General features: G+C 33.3%; 1 protein-coding gene across 4 annotated transcripts in view; it reads left to right on the top strand.

Annotated features, from left to right (window-relative positions):
- The window catches only part of LOC117685774 (uncharacterized), a 71,822-nt gene that overhangs the window by 20,599 nt on the left and 27,474 nt on the right, over positions 1 to 23,749 (top strand). For 2 of the 4 annotated variants that reach the window (XM_066071711.1, XM_066071713.1), the window contains one exon: positions 509 to 2,531. The exons of the other annotated variants lie outside the window; for them this stretch is intronic. In XM_066071711.1, coding sequence (XP_065927783.1) covers positions 509 to 1,162 — 654 coding nt within the window. In that variant the 3' untranslated portion in view covers positions 1,163 to 2,531. Of the gene's footprint in view, positions 1 to 508; positions 2,532 to 23,749 lie in introns of those variants that run through there. 4 annotated transcript variants of the gene reach the window in all.

Here is a 23,749-nt window from a genome sequence, read left to right as displayed (position 1 = left end):
AAAAGTTATTGTAGGGCTAAGACAGTATGTTAAAAATCTTGATTATTTTGGGTATGATGGAGCAATTTTTGACAGAGTTATAATCCTTGAACTTAGAAAAATTCCAGTTATTTGCAGTTCTAGTTCATTTTTTGTGTGATTGTTTCCAAGAAGGGGGGGGGGGGGGGGGGGATAAGCGTTTCACAAACGTCTCTTGCTTTCAATGCAACTTCAATTTTCTGTTATGTTACGGGTATATGAGAGGCATTCTAACTGTGGTAAGGGCATCCCAAGACACAGATTATTCTTACTAAGGAAAGTGTGGTAAAATTAATACAATTATTGCAGGCTTATAGCTTTGTTATCTAAATGTCAACAATACATTGTGTCAATGTATCTTTTTTGTAAATATCCGATATGCAATGTCAACCTGTGCACGCAGGGGTCAAAGTCTAGTTATATATAATTTAAAGATCTTAATAATTAATATTCAACATGTTCAACTGTTTACCTCTTGATTTTCAAACAGGTATCTGTGAAAGCCAAGATCATGAGTCAAAATGACCCGACACTCCAAACAATTAAATCTGGAGAAGTTATCCAAAAGCAATATTTAACAATAGCAGATGCAACAAACTCCATTCAGCTGTGTGCCTGGGATAAACATATTGAACAAATTCAGTTAGCAAAATGTTACACCTTCTGTAATGTGTCTTTAAGAAATTTTGACAACGTCAAATCCCTGACTACCTGCCCTGATACTAGAATTGATTTAGTTGATGATATTGGGCCAGTCAAGAATGTTGAAGTTGAGTCCGTTAGTCTTATTGAAACAATAACAGTTGATAGTGTTTCATGTGTGTCAATGACTCTTTGTGGCGTGTGCAACAAAGATGTGGGAACATATAACTCTAATGTTCCCACACTGAAATGCAAATTCTGCAATATGAAGCAAAACACTTCAAAATTGCAGAGCTCACTGAAAGCACAAATAAATTGTAAATTATCAGATGAGCCAACATTGCACAAGTTGTCAATTTCAAACGCAGTGCTAAAAAATTTCACCGACACAAACAAGATGCAATCACCTGATGACATTGAGGACTATTTGTTGTCAAAAAAATTGAAGGTCGAGATGACTCCTTCTAAGAGTCAAATTTTGAGAATTATTCAGGCGGTGTAAATTTATGTCACCCCAGACAGTCTTTTTAGGATTTTCTACTGATTAAAACCCAGTATGACAATGTAAACGATCATCAGGATTATAATATTGTATTGTTTAAGTAGTTCTGTAAACTATTTGTTTACTTCTTAACTACTTGTTAAAGTACATTTTGTTTTTCTCCCCTTCAGCCAAAAATGTTCATCTTTCGTTTTTCATTCAAGCTAATTTTGTTAAGGTACAAATCATGTGAGTATTATTCCAAATTTGAATTGGTCTATTATTAATATTCATATACTTCTTCATAAAAAAAACTGTGTGTACCAGTGATTTTTTTTAAATCTTATTATTAAGTAAAAGTTCAACTTCAGATGAAAAAAATTCTTTATTGACATTTAGAGTCATTAGAATTAGTGTATTATAGAATTTTGCCATTGTTAATATTATTTGTGTTGCCTTTATTTCTATGAATAATATGTTTTGAACTTGTGTTATTGAAAAAATATGTCAACCTCTTGTAACGATTATGATAATACTTCTTAATGTCAATGCTTAAAACTTTGCTCTTATTCAGGTGTGCAAAAGCTCCATTCAAAATTAAATGTATGTTTTTTACTCTCGTACTTTGTTCTCGCAAGTAATTCGTTCTAAATGTGGAAAAGCAATATCAATGTATGTTAATTTTGGAGCAAAAAAAAATTAAATACAAAACAATATTTGTCTTCATGTACATCATCCACTTGCATCTGCCCAAGACTTGTGGATGATATATTTTTGAGTGCAACACATTTTTAGAAGCTTTTTCCTTGCCTTAATTTACAAGTTACTTTGAATGTTTGTTAATTACAGATATTTTTAAAACTTGTGAATACACGTTTTTTTCCTAGCAGTGCTTAAAACTAAGACTGTTATTTTATCTGTATTACTATTTTAGACAAGTAGGTTTTAGTTTTTTCTTCTTATGTTCACCAAGATATGGTTATAATTTAAAGGCTACAAAAGGAAGACTACTAGTTTTGAAAAAAATGCCTTATGGCATATTTGTTTTATTTATAGTTTTTTAATGAAAATTTAAAAATGTCTGGTTGAAAGTAGTTTAGAGCAAATTTGTTTGTATTTCACAACTGTAGTTATTTTTTGACGTAGTTTACTTTTTTTTTTGTGTGTGTGTTTCTATTTCACCCTTCAAAAACATCTTTTTCTTCAACAGCAGTAGTTTTACAATGTACAAGATGTCTTTCTCCTAACATATTTTCCATAAAGGTAATCTTTTGTTTAAGTATCAAATACTAGTTTACAGAAAAGCAAGTTCTGTAAAAAATTGTTGTTCAAACAATTTAATTTTTTTGTAAGGGTGTTTAATTGAAAATAAAGTTGAAAATTTAAACTATTGCGTCGTAATTTATTTGTGATACATTCCACAAGGTTATTAGCCCCTCGCACAACTTGTTGTAAAGGGGTTATAGCATCACCGTTGTGCATATGTATGTGTATGTATATGTGTCCATTTCAGCCTTTTTAGCAAACTTCAAAGAAAACCCTCCCATAAATGTGTATCAAACTTTGTACGCTTCATAAGCATGTTTAAAGGACAAACCCTATTTATTTTCAAGGAATATTATATCCTTTTTTTCATTTAAATTGTAACACTTAAGAAGAAATTTTATGTACGACTTCCAGTTCGTGAAAGTCAACAATTTAAATCATCAACTTGATATTCTGTTGGATGTAAGCCCTGTAAAAATAGAAAAAAATTGACAAATGAGGAGTTGAAAGGTTACCAAAGTGAAAACCTGAATCAAGAAAAGATTAAGTTCACCTAATTTAATTGAAACAAACAGCCGTCTGAGCCAAATTTCAGGCTATGAATTGGGGTTAAAATTTCCACATGTTAACTCGAATTTTCTCATAGAGCAGACTAAAAATCGCCACATCTTGGCTACGTTTCATTTTCAATATGAAACTTTTGTCTACAATGCGTAATATATGTCACTGGATAAGGAGAATTTATTAAACTATATGACTAAAGTTTTACACGTTTGTGGTGTGTTTTTGCTAGTAATGAGACGAATTGTAAAACCATGTAAATGCACCCAACCCGAATGAATACACACAGACCATATGGAAATACTAATAAAAACAATATTTTAAATCTTCTTCTCAAGAACCACTTGGCCAGGAAAGATGAAACTCATAGTGAAGTATTCTCAGGTGGTGTAGATTCAAGTTTGTTCAAATCATGACCCCTGGGGCAAGGGCGGGGCTGTAATGGATGAGTAAATTTTACATACGAATACATCAGAAAACCTTTAAACTTTAAAAATCTTCTCCAGTTCCCATAAGCAACAGAGCTGTGATTAGTTACATCTATATGCAAGGAACTTTATGTAGTGCTTATTCAATTTTGTCTAGTTTATGGCCGTACGAAATGATATCAACAGATTAGGTTTACCTTCGTTTATTTTTTTTTCGATCGGGCGCGGTATACCAAATAAATGAAAACGAGGCTCGCTTCCTTCAGTCATTTTTGATGTGGACGGTGAAGAAGTAACTGAAGTTTAGTGTTTACACGGATCTGAAACAAAAGTATTCATTGCTGATTGTTGTTTTCATTCTGTAAGGTTTGAATAGTTAAGGATTTAGCTGAATAATTACAACCTTGCGTATATTTCCTCATGCAGCAGTAATTTGTTATTATGCAGTGTTTAAGCTCGATCATGCGATCATGCTGCGCAGTTGAAGTCTCTCGGAATAAAGTCACACGGAGAAAAACAACTCCATTTAGATACTGTTAATATGTAAACGGTGTGACCGTTGGACCGAGCGCAGATTTACCACAGTGCAGTTTGATTTTTGTAGAATAAAATTTATTTGAAACGCACACAGTAGGATCCGCCTGGTTGCCTACTCAAATCATTAGCCAAAGTTTTACTAAACGTCATGTGCTCAGTCTACATTGTGACGTCATATTTCAGACGTAAAACGTTCAAGTTTTGTCTTCGGAAATAGCCGAAGAGAGTAACGTTATTCCGAACTATTTTTTATTTCTTCTTTCATTGTTTATCAATTTAATTCATATGAATGCCGCTGTAATAAAATTAAATACTTTATTCGGTATCTAAAAGATCAGTTCCTTGACCTTAATGTTTTGATTTTCCATCTGATAATTTGATAAGACAAACATAGAACATGTCGTGTTTTTTGATTGAAGCACTATTGAAAATTATCTGGTTTCCTTTTTAATTTCTTTTAATTCGAATTACCTTCTATTGAAACACTGTAACTTATTTAATCGAGTTTAGGGGCAACAAACATCGATAAGTACTGATCAATCAATGATCGAACTAACTTTTTAAAAACAAAATGGCTGCCAAGATGGCGGCGCCCAGGGCTGGAAGAAACTTTTTTTGGCCTTAGTACCCCTGATTCAACTTTCATTTTTCACTGATTTTCTTATATATACGTGTTACCATTAATCCTCGCTTCGCGAGGCGGGCTTCGCCCGCCTCTCGCTGCGCTCGGTATTATTTTTCTAGTGTTGAAGAAGATTGAGAAGATGATCTATTTTTAAATTTACTTAGTAGAAGGAAGAGTAATATTTTGTCATTGTACAATACAAAAATAGACGAATTTTACATGCCTAAGAGTTATCTCCCGTTGTCAGCGTTTCGCTCCTTTTCCCACTGTCTCTGTCCTTTGTAAGTTACGTGTTAATATTTTTGATCTTCAAACGTTATCGGACAATTTCAATCTGTACCTGTATTGCCAGGGTATAGGGTAACATGTAAATTATGAACATATTCATACAGATTTAATTACTAAGATACTGACCTATAAAGTTGGTAAGGTTATAGAGGGAAAACAGTGCCTTACGCCGGTTGACCCTGGATAGTCCCCACAAAGGGAAATAACTTTTGTAAATATGAAAGTCGTCTACAGGGACAACTCTTGCATATAGGCAGACCTGTCATCAGAACATGTTTATAAAGCATAACTTATTGTTAGTAAAAGTAGCAGTACAAAGTGTTTATCGAAGTTTGCAGAAAGGAAACTATATAAATTGTGATTTTGTGTCAATCGCGGAGATGAGAAATATCACCTACACAGGTTCCTGACAATTGGCTAAAATAAAGCTTAGTAGTGTGTGTAAAATGATAAAAAAAAAAGACAACAGTAGAATAAAAAGACTATAGATTTACATGCAGTTTATTATAAAAAATTGTGTTATGGGCATTTTTTATTTAAAAATAAATTAATAGGAAGGTGTTATTTTCATGCCATATGATTTTACCATTCTGCATTTTATATTGCACTTGTTCTTTGTTTTATATTGTACTTATTTTTTTTTACATGTAAAGTACTTTAGGGTAATTAGATAATTAGATAAGGTGCTATATGATACTAGAATAGTAATAATGACTATGTGGTTTATATAATTAGCAGTCTGATTTAAGTTCTAGTGATGGGAAATCGAAAAGAAATTAGAATCAATTATATCAGTAATATTCGGCTGGGCATAATTGATTAGTAATGAATTATAATCGAAATTTTTAATTCAAATAAAATAAACACAGAAAAGTTAAACTTATTCATAAATGTTTATTATTTTTTCTTTTCGTAATTGAAAGTTGGAAATAATATTTAGTTAACTTTAAACAATATATCATGATATATTGAAACAGAATGGGAATTAATATTTTTTAAAAATTGCATTCAATGGGTAAAGTACTGATATTAGTCCCATCTTTCATTAGAATAACTACATGTATTTATTTCTTAGGATTACAAGGTTTAAAAGTAGTTATCCAGAAATAAGACTTGTATTTTTCATTAATATGTTTTACGGTGTGACCGTTTGGGCGAGCGCAGTTGTACCTTAAAAAATACACCTGAAATGTTGATCTGCCACTTCAAACGCAAGTCGCATGAGACATCTAGATCATTATGTCACATGAGAGATCGTCAGGGTTAACGGAAACAGCCGAGCGTCTAGTTGAAACTAATAGACCTAGTGCAATTTTTGTTGAAAGAAATTTCAGAGTTATTTTTTGTTTCTTTTTAAGATTTCTACATACTGAAAGACAGTGAAAGTCTTTTATGCCTTATGTTATTATTTATTGGCGCAAAGGGTATTGGGTAGCAAAGGAATTCTGGGAAGCTGTCACAACAAAATTTGCTTGACATATGTACAGATTTCATTCCAAATTTCCTCTGTTCTTACACGTTAGTCTATTTAGCTTGCTTTGTGACCTTTGCTGCGCTTGCTATAATTACATTTAAGGGTTGTCTAGACTAAAAATGTTTTCTTTTGTATAGTAAAACCTTGCACTGGCTTGCAGTATAGTCCCATTTCCTGTTATTAGTCTGACCCTATATTCAATTCTGGCGATATAAAATTTAATAAAAAATTTAGTGTTCATTCAGGGCCTTGATATGTTTCAACCATTCTTAACCTAGAAGAGGTGATCATTTTTGACGGAGTTAAAGTATTCATAAAATGGTTTTTTTAGCATTTAACAAGTTCCTAATATGTTTCTTAGCTTTAATTGTGACCCATATGGGACTTAGTTTCTTTGTTGAACTTTGTCTAATTACTAGCACTCTCGAGCGCTGGCAACAGTTAGTCTGTTTCACTGAAATACCAATGCTCGACTCCATAGTAGGGGATTCTGGGAAAACTGTACTGTGTAGGTTAGATACACTGTACCAGTTGAATTTCGTTTTCTCATCTTCACATGAAGTTTTGTGTTTTATTATAAATGGCAAGATTAACATTTACTCTAGCTTAGGTCTTATAATGCCAAGTATTTATAAATATTATAATAATAAATAGCTAACTTTAACAATCTCGAATATGTTTTCCGAGCTTGCCAGAGGCCCGAGAAGATACGATTGCTACAAAACAGTACAAATGGTTATGGAAAATTTTCACCTCGAAATTAAAATAACAGTAGATGCATAATGATTAAGGCACAGTCAATGAGCTATGTCATTGCCAATGTGAAGCCCACTCTAGATTTACAATTCTAAATAGAGACCCCACTCCACCACTGTGTTTTCCTATTGTTTATTAATCGATTCATTTAAACCAATGTTTTAGAAATCTGCTTCTGTATTTTATAATGGCCACAGCGCTAGCTCACCTATCATTTTAAAAGATAAACTTGTTAATATTTATGACAGTGAAACCCTTGTGGCGATCACAATTTGTTTTATTGTTATAATTATTTCAGAACTTTATACCTGATTACTTCTCGAAAATGTTATTTTGCATTCTTTATATGGTGTTACACTATTAAGCCTTTGTTTACTACATCTAATAAATTCAACTTTCTGAAAAACCATATTTATGACAAAATAGAAATATTTTCTTCCTTTGTAGACATCCCTTGCATCAGAATTAAGATACATAAATTCGGAAATTCCTGAGCCGTTTAAATAAAAACAAATATAAAATCATTCTGATAGTCTAAGGTTACAAAGACAAATGTAGTTACTATGGATTACACACATTTGCAAATAGTTGTGATGAAGAGGGTGTACTGTTTTACACAAGTGTGTGTGTCTGTCGCAAAATTTTTCAAACTTTAATTTACAAACTTTTTCCTTGCAGATTTATGAGTTACAATTCATCTTAGATGCTGATAAAAATAATGTAATTCAAAGGAATTGATTTAAAGACCCTCTCACACAATTTTTTTGGACATCGAGAAAAATATATTGTATAAAGGAGTTAATATTGAGCTTAGTTATCTAATTTTAACTGTATGGTGTGTGGCATTTACCCCCAGGAAAAATGTTCAAAGACAACACAGTATCAGTGAAAAGAAATCACTGTTAATTACTTCAATAGAGAGAATACATGTGAATAACAGGTTCAGTCAATTTATCATGGCCTTTTAAAATGTTAAGAATACTTGAATTAGTTACAATTTGAGTAATATATTGCAAATTTCTATTTTTTATAATTTAGATCTAAGGGCAGATCACTCTAACTGCAGGAAAATAGCTTAGAATCAGAACTCTTTAGTGTGCAGTGTAGAGAGCGTTCTTAATCTTTCATTTTAAAGAAATTTCAAAGTATTAAATGCTACCAAATTATAACACATGTTAGAGGAATATTTAGAGGAAATGGCAGAATTAAAAGGTTTTGACCAAAATAGCCAAATTTTAACAATACTGACTTTGTAATTTCTCATATGAGTTATGAAAAAATAAAGATGCATGTGGTGGCATAACATAGAAAAACTTGAAATGGCTTAAACGGTTGCTTTTATAATTTTGACTGCAGGTTAACCACAATACCAATGTACACACAGTCCTCAATAAACAAAAAAAATTCTATAAAATTTTATGAAATACCATAATGGTTAGATATGTAATTTGGATTATTGCACAAAAGCTATGCCAGTAAATGTTGTATACATTTATACAGTACATATAATTTCTTGAAATGTGTGACACATGTTCAAGGTAAGTCTTGTGTGAAAATGGTATACAAATTGCATGTAACTTGCGTCTCTCTTAAAATGATTGATTGTATGTTATTTAAAAACCCTCTGAATTTCTCACTCATATAAGACGCCAGTACTTGCAGGTGGAGATCTACAAATTTTGTCCTATACTTGGCACTCGGGGCTATTGAGCAGTGAGGGATCTTTTTCATGCCATCACTTTCAGAGACACAGGACCTCTGTTGTTACGGTCTTGTCCAAAGGACCAGTCTCCACATCCCACAGTGGGGTTCGAATCAACGAACTAAGGATAAACTCCTTAGTTTGTGTCTCTAGAGCAGACGCTCTGTGCCACACAAGTGACCTCTTTAAATCAATGTTGTCATATGTGTTGCCTGTAATTTTGAATTTACTTTCAGGGTTTAATTTTTTTCAACTTTCTGCTTTCCTAAATTTGATTTGTGCTACAAACTTAAAATAAGTATATATTTTTAAAAGTATCTGCATTGTAGTTTCCAACAACTGCTCTCTAATCTGAAGGTGTCTGATGACAGCATTATTATTTTTAGAAAGTGTGTTAGAATCAAGTAAAGGCTATGCTGATCCTTATTATTTAGTATAAATTATAACATTGTTATATTTTTTGTAGATCACAGAATGCCTAGGAAGAAGAGCTGGAAGAAAGCTGCTGTAAAAAAGAATACATGTAAGGCAGATGTGGGTGACAAGTACCCCACAGATGTTGGCCACGTCCAACTGTCTGTGCCTCTGGGTGTAGGCCACGTCCTATCACCTATGACATTTGTACCGGCAGGGGTGATCTCTACCACCCCTGTGACAGTGGTCTCTGCGGCTCTCCCTGAGACCACTTTGACTCAAACTATGCCTCAAATGTTGCCTCAAAAGTTGCCTCAAATGATTACTCAGAATTCCTCTCAGTTGCTTACTCAGAATATCTCTCAGATTACAACTAAGAATATTACTCCGTTTGTAATGAACAATATACCAAATGAAACAACACATGCACTGCAAGGTAATTGTATGCATCAGAATTCAGATAATGTGGTGTTTGGATCTTTCCATCAGGGAAGCATGAGGTTTTCATCATTTTCAAGAGGTAATCAGTGTACATGCAATTCACTTATGATGTTGTCAAATTCATATGAAAATTTTTCATTTACTAGTTCCTTTTTAGATCAGACTCTGCTCAAGGGAGATAATTTGTACAACACGGTTGTTGGGAATCTTCAGAGTGTTGGAAAACTTAAAAGTAGATTACTGATGTTTGATGAATTACCAATTCATATTGATTCTGGTGAAAATCACCATATGGTTGATAAGTTTGATACATTGTTTGGCTTATTAGTTACAGATGATAAGAGAAATCAAATTCAAACTCTACATGAATGTCTGCAACAAGCATTGGGATTATCTAGGTACGTTTTAATAATGATTGGCTCAATATGTTCAGCACTGTACAAAGATTCAGACAATGATTTTTATTTTTTTGACTCGCATTCTCATGGGGAAAATGGTTTGTCTGAATGTGATGGAAAGTCTCTGATGAGACACAGTTGCTGCTTAAATGATTTATTAGGATTTCTGTATGCAATGTATGAAAGTATGCACATTGAATTTGCAACTGAATTTGAAGTGATGCCTGTCTCTCAAGATCCAGAGATTAAAAGCAAGGAAAGAGACAGTATGAGAAACAAGAGACAAGATCCAGAGTTTAAAAGCAAGGAAAGGGACAGTAAAAGAAGCAAGAGACAGGATCCAGAGTTTAAAGACAATGAAAGAGACCGTATGAGAAACAAACGACAAGATCCAGAGATTAAAAGCAAGGAAAGAGACAGTATGAGAAACAAGAGACAAGATCCAGAGTTTAAAAGCAAGGAAAGGGACAGTAAAAGAAAAAAGAGACAGGATCCAGAGATTAAAGACAATGAAAGAGACCGTATGAGAAACAAACGACAAAATGCAGAGTTTAAAGGAAAAGAGAGGGACAGAAAGAGAAACAAGAGACAAGATCCAGAGTTTAAAAGCAAGGAAAGGGACAGTAAGAGAATTAAAAGGCAAGAAGAAGAATATAGGCATGATGAGCATATAAGAGATTTAAAGAAGAAAAAAGAAATGAGACAAAATTCTAACCAGTTAGAAAAAGAGAGATTGAAGATGAAAGAAAAGAGAAAAAATGAACACTATAGAACATCAGAAAATATTGCTGCAAAACAATCAAAAGCACACTCACGGGGGAATTTGGACTATATTGAAACTGAAAAACAAAGATACAGAAAAAGTAAATTTGGAGTTGATGCAATTGAGTGTGTTGACAATTTTCACAACAATGTAAGATTGGGTCCGGTGTTTGTATGCACATGTTGCCAACAGACATGGTTTCAGGAAAGTGTTTCAAATGTAGATAATATTTTGTTGGATGCTGAAATCAAAAGTAAGTATTTTACTAATACAAAGTCTGTAAACGAGCAGGAATGGATATGCAACACATGCAATTCAAGTTTAAAAGAAAGTCGAACTCCAAAACTCTCTATTGCAAATGGAATGATATGGATTCAAAAACCAAGTGAATTGAATCTGTTACCATTGGAAGAAAGACTCGTATCCTTAAGAATTCCCTTCATGCAGATTAGAGAATTACCAAGAGGAGGACAGTATTCTGTAAAAGGAAATGTTGTAAATGTGCCAGTTGACATTCAACCAACAATCAATAGTCTTCCAAGGAGACTTGATGAAAATATTACAATACCTGTGAAGTTAAAAAGAAAACTATCATTTCAGCACTCTTATTGTCATGAAAATATCCGACCTACAAAGGTTCTGATTGCTTTACATTGGTTAATGAAAAACAGTGAATATTATAAGAATTCAAACATAAACATAGATGACAACTGGTTCCATGAGGTCACCAAATCTGCAAGCGAATTAATGAGAGAGTTTATAGAGGGTCACACCAATGAAGATTCAGCAATGCATGACCAATCAGATGGATCAGACTCTGATGAATTCTGTGAAGTTGATAGTGGTAAGGATGGAAATCGTGATACTCTATTAGACAGTGACTCATATGACATGAATCAGATCTTCACGTTTGCTCCAGGAGAGGGACAGCGTCCAATTAGTTTGTATCAAGATCAAATGGCTGAGTATTTGTCATTTCCAACAATATTTTGTGGTGAAGGAAGAGTAGAAAACGATCAGCGTCAAGTACCTGTTTCATATGCTGATATTGCCAAGTGGGAATTACGAAGTGCTGATAGACGTGCTGCACAGTCGGTACCAAATTTGTTTTTCAAATTGAAAAAGATTCAACTAAAACAGGTAACAGACAAATGCAATTTAGCCCTTAGGAAGTGCAAAACAAAGGGGAAAACCTTTACTGCAAATGAAATAAGAAATCCTGATCAAATCAGTGACATTGTTAGACACAATGAGGGATTTTATGTTTTCAAACAATTGAGAAATTCTCCTCCTTATCTTGAAACAAGAAAGAAAGATGTTTTTGCAATGATACGACAACTTGGTCTACCAACTTGGTTTATGTCCTTTTCTGCTGCAGATACACGTTGGAATGATCTGATCAGAGCAGTAGGAGTTTTAAACAATGGCAAAGAGTACACAGATTCTGAAATTCAGAGCATGACATGGACTGAAAAGTCAAAGTTAGTTCAGAAAGACCCAATTACATGTACAAGATATTTTGATCATCGTTTTCGAACTTTTTTAAATACTGTGCTTAAGAGTGATCATCATCCTATTGGCAAGATACAGGACTTTTTCTATAGAGTTGAATTTCAACAAAGGGGATCACCACATGTTCACATGATTGTTTGGATTGAAAATGCTCCAAAATACTTAGAAAATGATAACAAGGAAATTGTTGCATTTGTTGACAGCTACTTGAAGTGTGAAAGGAATACAGAAGACAATTTGATAGAATTGCAAGTTCATAAACACTCACAAACATGCAAAAAAAAAGGAAAGGCTGTTTGCAGATTTGGATTTCCACTTCCCCCACTCAAAGCTACTATGATATTGGAACCTTTGGACAGTGACATTGAGAAATACAAAAAATTGTATAAGACTAAGCAAGACAAAGTGAATGCCTTTAAAAATGGATGTGACATCAGCTGCACTTTCCAAGACTTTTTGCAGAATGTACTACAACTATCTGAAGATGATTATATAAAATGCATCAGAAGTTCTTTAAGAACACCCAAGGTATTTTTAAAACGTAAACCCTGTGACTTGAGAGTGAATGCTTACAACAGTACTCTTCTTCATGGATGGGCAGCAAACATCGATATTCAGTATGTTTTGGATCCATATGCTTGTGCAATGTACATTGTCTCATACATAAGTAAATCCCAAAGGGGCATGAGTGATCTGCTGAGTAGAGCTGCAAAAGAAGCAAGAGATGGCAATCTTGACATTAAGAGACAAGTTAGACATATTGGAAATCAATTTCTTAACAGTGTTGAAATTGGAGCACAAGAAGCAGCATATCTAGTTTTGCAAATGCCCCTTACAAAAGCATCAAGAGATGTAATGTTTATAAACACATCTCCAGTTGATGACCGTGTAATACTTGTCAAACCTGATTCAGAACTTCAAAAGTTGAATGCTAATTCCACAGACATAGAATGCAGTAACATAGTCAAAAGATATGCAAAACGTCCAAAACAACTTGAAAACTGGTGTTTAGCTGACTATGTGTCACAGTTAAATGTAGTTTTCCCAAAGGAAAGTATAACTGACCTATCTGAAATGGAAACAAATGATGATGAGAGACACCAGTCAGAAAATGAAGATAGTGGATCTGATACTGAGGGTGAATTTAAAGACGACAGCACATTAGTTGTGTTGAGAAATGGAATTAAAATTAAGCGCAGAAAAACACCAAGAGTTATACGATATGTGCGCTATAGCTTAAAGACAAACCCAGAAAATTACTATAGAGAAAAACTAATGCTGTTCACTCCATGGCGAAATGAAACTTCTGATCTTCTGTGTGGACATCAGAGCTTTGAGCAATCATTTAACCAGAAAAATTTTTTCTTAGCTAAGAAAATCAAACAGTATGAACATAATGCTGATATGCTTGAGCAGGCAGAACAGATGGCGCAGGATGATTTGACAGAAGCATATGATGAATTAGCTCCCGGTGCTCAACAAACTGATGCAGATGATGAATATGAAGGAACTGTTGACTCTGAAACATTTGTTCACTTTAATCCAGAAAGGCCAATTGAACAGAGAGAGTATGATATAGGAAGTGATGTTGGAATTCCATCAACAAGACAACTGAATGAGCAGAGTTCTGTTAGATTACCTGATGATGAGTATTTAAAGCTTGTAGCCAGTTTAAATTTGAAGCAACGAGAATTCTTCAATCATGTTATGCAATGGATCAAGTCTAAACAGGAACCTATTCATGCATATCTGTCAGGAGGTGCAGGAGTTGGAAAGTCGGTGTTAATCAGAGCGCTTTATCAAGCTTTACATCGGTATTTAGCTGCTAAGGAGGGTGAGAATCCAGATGATATACGAATTCTTCTTTGTGCATACACTGGAAAAGCTGCATTTAACATTGGTGGTCAAACAATTGCTTCTGCATTTCACCAGAAAATTAACCAAAGGCAGCAAAACATGCATTGTGATGAACTCAACACATTTAGAACTAAGTATAGAAATTTGTCAGTAGTCATCATCGATGAAATTTCAATGGTTGGCAACGCAAAGTTGGAATTTATAAATGACAGACTTCAGCTTCTTACTGGTTTGAAGAGGCCGTTTGGAGACATTAGTATTATTGCTGTTGGAGATTTCTTTCAACTTAAACCAATCATGGATGGCTGGATTTTTCAAGATTTAAAACAAAATGCCCAAGCACTTGCATGTAATCTTTGGAAAGAAAACTTCACCTTATTTGAGTTAGATGAAGTAATGCGACAAAAGGATGATTTAGAATTTGCACAGCTTTTGAACCGTCTTCGTCACAATGAGATGACTTCTGAGGACTTGGATATAATTCACAGGCGCATCATTGCTGAAAATAGTCCAAATTATCCACACAATGCTCCCCATCTTTTCACAATGAATGCAAAAGTAGATGAATATAACAATAAACTTATAGAGCAACTTCCTGGTGAAAAAGTCAATGTTAAAGCTGTTGACAGTGTCCTTCAAGACCACAGTAAAACTGTGAAAGACCGACTACTCAGATCATTGCAATATCAAGATGATGTAAGCAAAACTGCAAATCTCATGACAAGACTAACTCTAGCCATTGGAATGATATATGACATTACGGTTAATATTGATGTTACTGATGGCTTGACAAATGGTTCATCATGTACTGTATTTCTTGTTGAAAACAGATTACCTGGTGTATCAAGGCCAAGTATTGTGTGGGTGAAGTTTTTAGATTCTGCAGTAGGAAGAATAGCTCGACAGAAATACAGACATCTTTTCCATGATGATGTTATGGATGATTGGACACCAATATTTGACTGTCAGCGATCTTTTGTTTTCAATTCAACTACATATCAAAGAATACAGTTTCCTTTTAAGACCAGCTGCTGGTAAGACAATTCATAAGGCTCAGGGCTGCACTGTTGATGAAATTGTAGTAGATTTGTCTCAATCAAGGGTAAGGAAAACACCCCACATTCATTATGTAGCTCTTAGTAGAGTTAGATCTGTTGACAAACTGCATATTCTGAATTTCAATGAACAAGCATTAACTGTTGATAAAAAAGTTGTAGAAGAAATGGAAAGAATGAGGAAGGAAGCACCTCTAAAACTGTGTTATCTTCCATTGTACAAAACAGAGCAGAACAAACTCAAAATTATGTTTAATAATGCAAGATCTCTTCATAAACATTTCAATGAAATTAAAAATGAACCCAATGTTTTAGCATCAGATGTTATTGGTTTTTCAGAAACAAGATTAACCATCAATGATGAACAGAATTTTATGATGGAAGGTTACTTGACTTTGTTTAATCATGAAAAGAGAAGTCACAGCTATCGTCCTCATCATGGAACAGCATTAAACGTTAAAGAAGACCATTTGATGAAATGTATTTCAAAATTCAGCAACACTTTGCTTGAATTCATCATAGCTTTAATACATTTCAGAGACCTTGGAGAAGTGCAGATAATTGTTTTATACAAGTTCCCTGCATGTTCTTTTAAAGAATTTGAACGTGAAGTTATGTTGCATTTAAAACCTTTTGTAGACACAGAGAAGAAATTGATAATTCTTGGAGATTTCAATTTTGATTTGTTTACAGGTCACAAAGAATTTCTGAACTTTATGAACTTGAATTTAAAATGCACACAATTGGGAAAAAAGGTAACTCATGAGTCGGGTTCACAACTTGATTTGATTTTCACAAACTTTCCTCATTGTGAAACTGATGTGATTGAGGCATATTGGTCAGACCATAAAATGATTTACTGTACATTTACTTTTTTAAATCCGATATAAGGGACGCACAAGTATTTATTTGGGAGAGATAAGTCATCTTGTCCCCTCTCCCACCTACCAATGTGCCAGTGTCACTTAGTGACATTTGGTACATTGATTACTGTATACAGGGTTATATTCGCCCTAGCTGTGTTAATTATTTTCACCCTTTCACGTAATTTTGCAACATTTAAAATTCTCCCCAGTCGCAGTTTTATTGAAGAAATCATACCATGTTCTTTTAATTTACCCCGTTTTAAATTTGTCTACCTCTAAGATGGATGACGGGGGAAAATAAAATGGGGCGAATATTTCCCTGTATACAGTATCTGATAGGCACCAATTACTTGATGTAAAATCTTGTTTCTTATTAAACATATGTATACTTTAAGGTCAGACGACACGTTCCTCAATTTCAGATAACTTTTTCCAGGAATATGTTAATGGTTTACTACTACTTTGACAAGCTTTCTTGCAAAAAATTAGGGTACCTTACCACGCATTTCTGCAAAATACTTGAGTATGCAATTTCCTGTATAATCTTCTTGAAAATACACTTGAATTGCTAATATAAAAATAAATACATGTACAGCACAGCGAATTTCACTATATAAGAATTATATCTCCACCGGGGCTAGGCTTTGAACTCACGACCTCTAGAACCTATACACTTCTGGTTGTGTGCGGCCACGGTTCTAACCACTCGACCATCTAGACACATAACCAAATCCAAGTAAATTTTGAACATTCTTAAAGTAATTATAAAATTAATATTTTTTATTGGAACTCTTTATTACGAGGAGATAGAAAAAAGATTCTTGAGGAACGTGTCATCTGACCTTAAACTAATTTTATATGCATGCATGGAATAGCTTAAAAAATTGCAAACAACTCATTAATAATCACAAAACAGTTGTACTAAACAGGAATTCTTCAATATGACTTTTTATTAATTTTCAACAGACAATTAATAAATGTACAAAATAATTGAATATTGTATGTTACTGAAAATTCATGTGCCATTAATGACAATCATTCATGTAAAAAAAATGATGATCATTGTATTATATGTTAATTAATATTTATAAATTATGAATATACTGTATTGATGTTTGTGACTTAGTTTTACCCTTGCTATTTATATTCTTTTCTTTAATGATACATGAATATCATGAACTTGGTACTTTGAATATACATGAAATTTTTTGAGATTACATGAATTGTTTACAAAGTTTAATTTCAAGAAATTAATGACTTCTGGTAAATAATGATTAGAGTTGTACTAGAAATATACACTTGCATCAAGTAATTGGTATCTTTGATATATGTTTAACACTGTATTCTATAGTTTTATGAAGTAAATTCACCGACTATTACCTCTTCATGAAATAATTGCTGTATAGAAAAATTGTAAATTTATTAATGTTACTGTGTCATGTGTCATTTAGTCCCTGCAGAACAATACTAGAGAACATGAGAATATAAACTTTTACAGTGTATGTGAATTCATATTTCTTCCAGAGCAAATATAATAACAATTTCAGTGTCAATATTCTTATCATACATGAAATTCAAGTCTTTATGTAATTACTTTGTAATCAACCTAATGCAGTATTGTACAAATCCCAATTGCTGAGGCTTTAAACAGGCTGTGTGGTCTACAAATTAACCAAATTCAATAGATGCACCTGAAAATGAAATACATGTACTTGCAAAAGTTCATACACTATATTAAAAACCATTATCTTTGATTTTATTCAGAGCTCCCAGAAATTAGATTACTTATCATGACCATCCAGCATACTTATTGATTTTTGTTTAAGTCACTTGTTTATTCTTGAAGCTAAATTAGAATTTGATACATGAATTTTGAAAGCACGTGCAGCTCAGTTAGAGATTTTTTTTTCTCATATATATCATTTACATCATTTTATTTTGAAATAATGTTCATTGTATATATGAACTTATATGTTTAAGTTTATTGTATTTTTGTATTTCAAAACAGTCAGAAATTCCTTTAAACATTTACCTTTACTAGCTCTCGTTACCTGTGTAGAATAGGAATGCAACCTGCTTAATCAGAGAGATACCTACATCTCATTCTAAGTTACTAGTATATTGCTGATTTCAGTTAACTCCATATTAATTGATATTTAATTTTCTCCAGCATTGAGATATTTAATATGTGACCACCATTATATTATTCTCTAATGAGAATCGACTATATATTAAACACGTATAGGCAGGTAAGTATCAAAAGAGGGGGTCAATGGACAGCCCGTAAAGGGAGGTAAACCTACCTCTTTTTAACATTACAATTTTTCCTATAAAAGAGAGGAAAAAAGGTGGATCACTATAATTTCTCATGACTGGTCTTTAAAATCAAAATTATTGATTGCAGAAAGATCTTAATCATTCCATCTTGGAATATTACCATCAAGTTTAGGTGATCTGATTCCTGCAGGTACTCCAATTAAATGTTACCTATTAAAAATTCTTTAAAAATAATATTTGATATTCAAAGTCAAAGTCTGTTGACCATCATATAATTAATTACTTTCAGTTGCAATCTTTCCGGTTTTCGCTTTCGTTATGTATAGGAAAGATTTACTACCGAGAGAACTTTAAAAAAAGTGTATATTTCATATCTTTCAAATCATTACTTTGATGTATTAAACTTCTCTCTAAACAAATGTTTGAATTAAGGTATTCAATATATAACCACCATATTTCGTACCTAATAAATGAATGGTCCAATATTTTTAATCATGGTAGCATTTTGAAGATGTTATCAAATAAAAATGCTCCACCAAAGGACTTTACAAAATTTTGATTATTGGCCAAATAATTTCACATTGAATTTTGCATTGAAGTCTATGGGCAGTGCATGAATTATATGATATTGTAAAATATGATTTGAATATCAAACAAATCTCTTGGTTGGAAATATGCATAAACACCCTCCTCATTAAAATATGAAATAAATGAATTTTTTACCGCAGAAATTTTGAGAAATGAACATTTTTCTACTTTTCATCAAGGGCAAAACGTCTTCAAAAACTTTTAATGTGCAAAATGACCATGCATCTCCTTTCATCTTATGAGTCTTGTGAATTTGGTTAATTTCAATTTTTAATACCTTAACTGTTTAAAAAGCATCTATGTTTACATGTAATGTTATTGTCAAGAACTTTTGCATTTCTGTCACAAAATTGTTGCAATATTGCATTATTTGATACTGTGTACATAAAAATGTCTTTAAGTCATATAAAATTTAGATAGTTCATTGTTAGTAAATAATGCTTCTTACTTTTTATTATATTATCTACATGTACTTATTGTCTGATAAATTTTCACCAAATCTCTTGAATTTTGTAAATAAATAAAAGTAAAATCTTATTCACATTTTCTGTTTTTATTATAACTATCTTAGCTAATGTTACACCCCCCCCCCCAAAAAAGGAGAGAAATGTTAAAGCATAATATTACACTTGAGAGTTGACAGTACAAGTGCTATATTCTGCAGAAATACTGAGATTGACCTCTTTATGACTAAATTGATAATGAGGTAGGCATTTTAAAAGCACTGGTTGGAAAGAAAGCCATTGTGCTTAGATCAAGCCCAATTAAAGAAAATGAATAAAAAGGGGAAGTCCATACTCTAACATCTACATGCATAATTCTAGCAAGTCAATGTCTTCCACTCAGGTGACCAATATGGCCCCTGGGCCTTTTTTTAAAAAAATGTAACTTACGACGTCATGTGACGCCAGAGTCTAGACGAATGTCACGTGCAGTTTGACAAGCCTGATCTTAATTTTAAAAAACAAAATAAATATCTGCGCTCGCCATAACGGTCGCACTGTCAACATATTAAAGATTTTCAAGCAAATATTTCTGCTATATTTTCTTAAACTTGGTAAGACAAAGACGAAAACTCACCGAGTCGACCTCTAATATGTGGCGGCCAACGGGAAATAACTCTATCTATTATCATAATAAATTCAGTACTAAATAGGTACATGTACCAACGATAACTTAAATCCACAAGTACCTGACGTTACCTATTTTTCTTTTAATAAAAAATATATACTAGGTATGGGTATATTTTATTATTAAAAGAAAAATAAGTAATGTCAGCTGCCTGACTGTGGTTAAATAATAGTGTATTTCCATGCTGTATTCTTTTATATAAGTATTTTGATATAAAGTTAAATATATTGTTCATGAGAAAAATATTAATTGTACTTGTATTTAAAAGCTAATTTTTAATGTAAATCCTGCTGTATTCTATAATTTCTATTTGCCATTTCCCGATTACAATCTTCGGCCTATGCATTTTCTCTCTTTTGAGATTGGTAGAAATTGCATGATGAAAATTTTTTTTAGAATTATTTCATTGGTTGAAATGCTGTAAGAAAAAGGTAACGAAATAAGCCGAGGCTTGTCGAAAGATCAACCTTTTACAGTACATAGAAATACTTACAAATTGTCAATTAAAAGCATCGGTAGGAAGTATAGATTTCAGTTTGTACAAAACCTGGACCTCCCCTGCACTCACTTCAATACTGAACTCATTTCGGCTTCTACCTAGCAAGTTGCTCAGGTGAGCGATGTGGCCCCTGGGCCTCTTGTTAACCTTTTAAACTATTAATTCATGTATATTTTTATACATCATATTTCAATATTGCACGCAAGCGATGCGTCATAATAAGGCGGAACACTCAAAGCCTGCATCCAGATACTCTAAGTCTTTAATGGGGTTGATTGATTCTGCACAGTAAAATCCACACTGAAAATGTATAAACAAGTTATCAACAAATTGTCATATTTGGCATCCTGTGTCCTTAATAAAGGCCCTGATATTGTATGTTAGTCCTGTCATGCTATTTAACATTTGTAACCTTTATGCCATGTATGAATGAATGTATTATGAGTAAGTGATGCCTCATACCTGGGTGGGGACTCCGAGACTCAGGACTCGGAGACTCAAATCCTGCATCCATACTATTTGATTGGCAGTTTTGACAGTTTTGTTACTTTATTTAGAAATAAAATATTAATCTGAAATTTGAACACTAAATGTTCACTCATGATCGTCGTAGATGGGCCGAACTAGTCAGAACTGTCCATCATAAGTAAAATGTTATATATACCCATGTATCATGATGTGGAGCAGATTCTTTGATTTGGGCTGTTTTTAGTTGATGTAATTTTAACTGCACGATCACGACTGTTAATAAAATATTGGTGAAAGAAGTACTGGACTTCGTAGTTTGAAAAGCATCTCCAAGAGATAACAAAGTTTGAAGGCTTACATGAACTTTCTTGGTGCCCGTGACCAGGACTAAGCAAAGTTCAAAACAGAATAAGATAAGAACCATTTATATATGTCTCTTATAGCTATCTCGAAGTACACAACTTTGTCTAAGCAACCAATATGGCAACAGGTGATGGGTTTGATAAAAAAGAATTTAAAAATCAAATGGAGCAATTTGAAAAACAATTCGCGGGGTTGGGTCAGAGCAAAGAAAACAAAGGGCAAGAAACAGGTCAAAATCTTCAGAAAAAGAACAGATTAAACAAAATATATACTTTTGAAACATATCATGATGCTAGGTCGTATGAAACTCGTGAACCTCGACACTGAGTCCCAAATCAGGATGATGATAAAGATTTTTTCATTGGTCAAGTTAAAGCTATAACAACAGCACTCTCAGTGCCCATATTTTCTGTGATAACTCCTTTTAAGGGAGAAGCTCACAAATTTAAACAATGGATAAAAGAAGTTGAAAAGTACAATGTTATGTCTGGGAAACAGGGTCATGAGATCCCCATGCTTACATACATAACGAGTAAGGGTTCATTTGGGGATTATATTAAAAGGTATTTAGAAGAAACAGATGCATCTGAAGAAATCCCATCTTGGAACGATTTTAAGGATCTCTTAAAAATAGATTTGCAGAAATAACAGATCCTCAACACGCGTTAACAGTAATGCGTAGGACTCGACAAAATTCAAATGAAAATGTTCAGTTGTTCGCTGAAAGACTATTGCAAATCGCAGAAGACGCCTATAGTAATGACAGACTAAAAGATCCTTTGGTACAACAACAGTTAGTAGATATCTTTTGTGACGGGTTGACTACCTAAGGATGAAAATTTTGCGAGAAAAACCCGAAGATTTAGAATCTGTAATTCAAATAGCAATGCCAGAACAAAGTCCGAGACAGAGGCTAGCGACAAGAGGGTCCAATATGAGAGCTATTGTACAAAGTAATGACAACAGACGAACTCTTTCAAATTTTGATACTACTCTTCCCTTATTAAAAGATTGAGCAGATAATCTTACCCCAATAGAAACAAGGCATGTAGAACCAATGGAAATTGACCATGCGCGAAATAGAAGGTGTTTTAAATGCAAACAGACGGGTCATAGGGCTCCCAAGTCAGGTCTCAGCCTCAAATGAATAAACGACTCAGTCAAAACAAACCCGTCCATAATATAGAGCAGAAACCCCGTTCACCTGTGGAATGTTGGAAATGTGGTAAAGTAGGTCATATGCGTGCAGATTGTTGGAGCTCGAATATGTATCAAAGAGCGCAACAAAATAGGGCGTTGAGGCCCGAAGAAAGAACTTTAAAGAAAGACCTACATATGAAATTAATTTTACTAACAACCCCATAAGCTGTTTATTAAAAGTAGGTAAAAATGAATTTAGGGCTTTGGTAGATACAGGTGCGGCCATATCTCTAATTAGTAAGAAAATGTATGATAATCTATTTCCCCGCCCCAAGTTGTTTAATAATGACATCCCCTCTTTACAAGCAGCAAATGGCAATTCTTTAATTGCAATAGGGTATGTAAATATTTCCTTTAAGATTTCAGGATTAAGTTTAGACCACAAACTTTATGTGATAAAGGGACTCAACCGAAACATGATTCTCGGTCGTGATTGGCTCAAGAAAAACAATGTTCGTTTATACTTTGATCTTGGACTCATGCGTATTGATGGCAAAGTATACGCGGAACAAAGAAGATTTACTCATCTCAACTATTGTAAGAACACCTAAGAAACTTATTATGAGACCAAACACGGTGACTGTATTCTATAGAAAAATAAATAACAATTTTCCTCTGGAAAAAAGTGACTTGGTTGAAGTGAACAGGATAGACAATAACTGCATTATGGAAGACCCAGGACTATATTTAAAAGACGCCGTTTGTATAGTTCGAAAAGATATGAAAGTTCCAATGAATTTCGTTAAACAAACTAACAAAATTTATAAAATTCCAAGAGGATACATAGTAGGACGTATTACCGCATTAAAACAGAAAGAAATCTTAGAAATACAGACTACTCAAGAAACAAAAGAAGAAATTGATGTACCTAAAAGATTTGAACACTCAATGAAAAGGTTTGTGAGCAAAAACAATGATTTATTTGCAAAGAAAGACAGTGATCTTGGAGTGACTGATACTGTTAAAATGAGTATAGAAGCTGGAGATCACCACCCAATAAAGAACAGACCCTACCATGTACCCCTAAATAAAAGACAGATAATTGACAAGGCCATACTGGAAATGATAGACGCAAAGATTATTGAGAGATCACAATCGCCTTGGTCATTTCCCTTAGTAGTGGGGAAGAAAAAAGACGG

This window comes from Magallana gigas, chromosome 9 (assembly GCF_963853765.1).
Source record: "Magallana gigas chromosome 9, xbMagGiga1.1, whole genome shotgun sequence".
Lineage (NCBI taxonomy): Eukaryota > Metazoa > Mollusca > Bivalvia > Ostreida > Ostreidae > Magallana > Magallana gigas.
The sequence above is the reverse complement of the archived record's forward strand: the minus strand, read 5'-3'. Positions and strand labels throughout refer to the sequence as shown.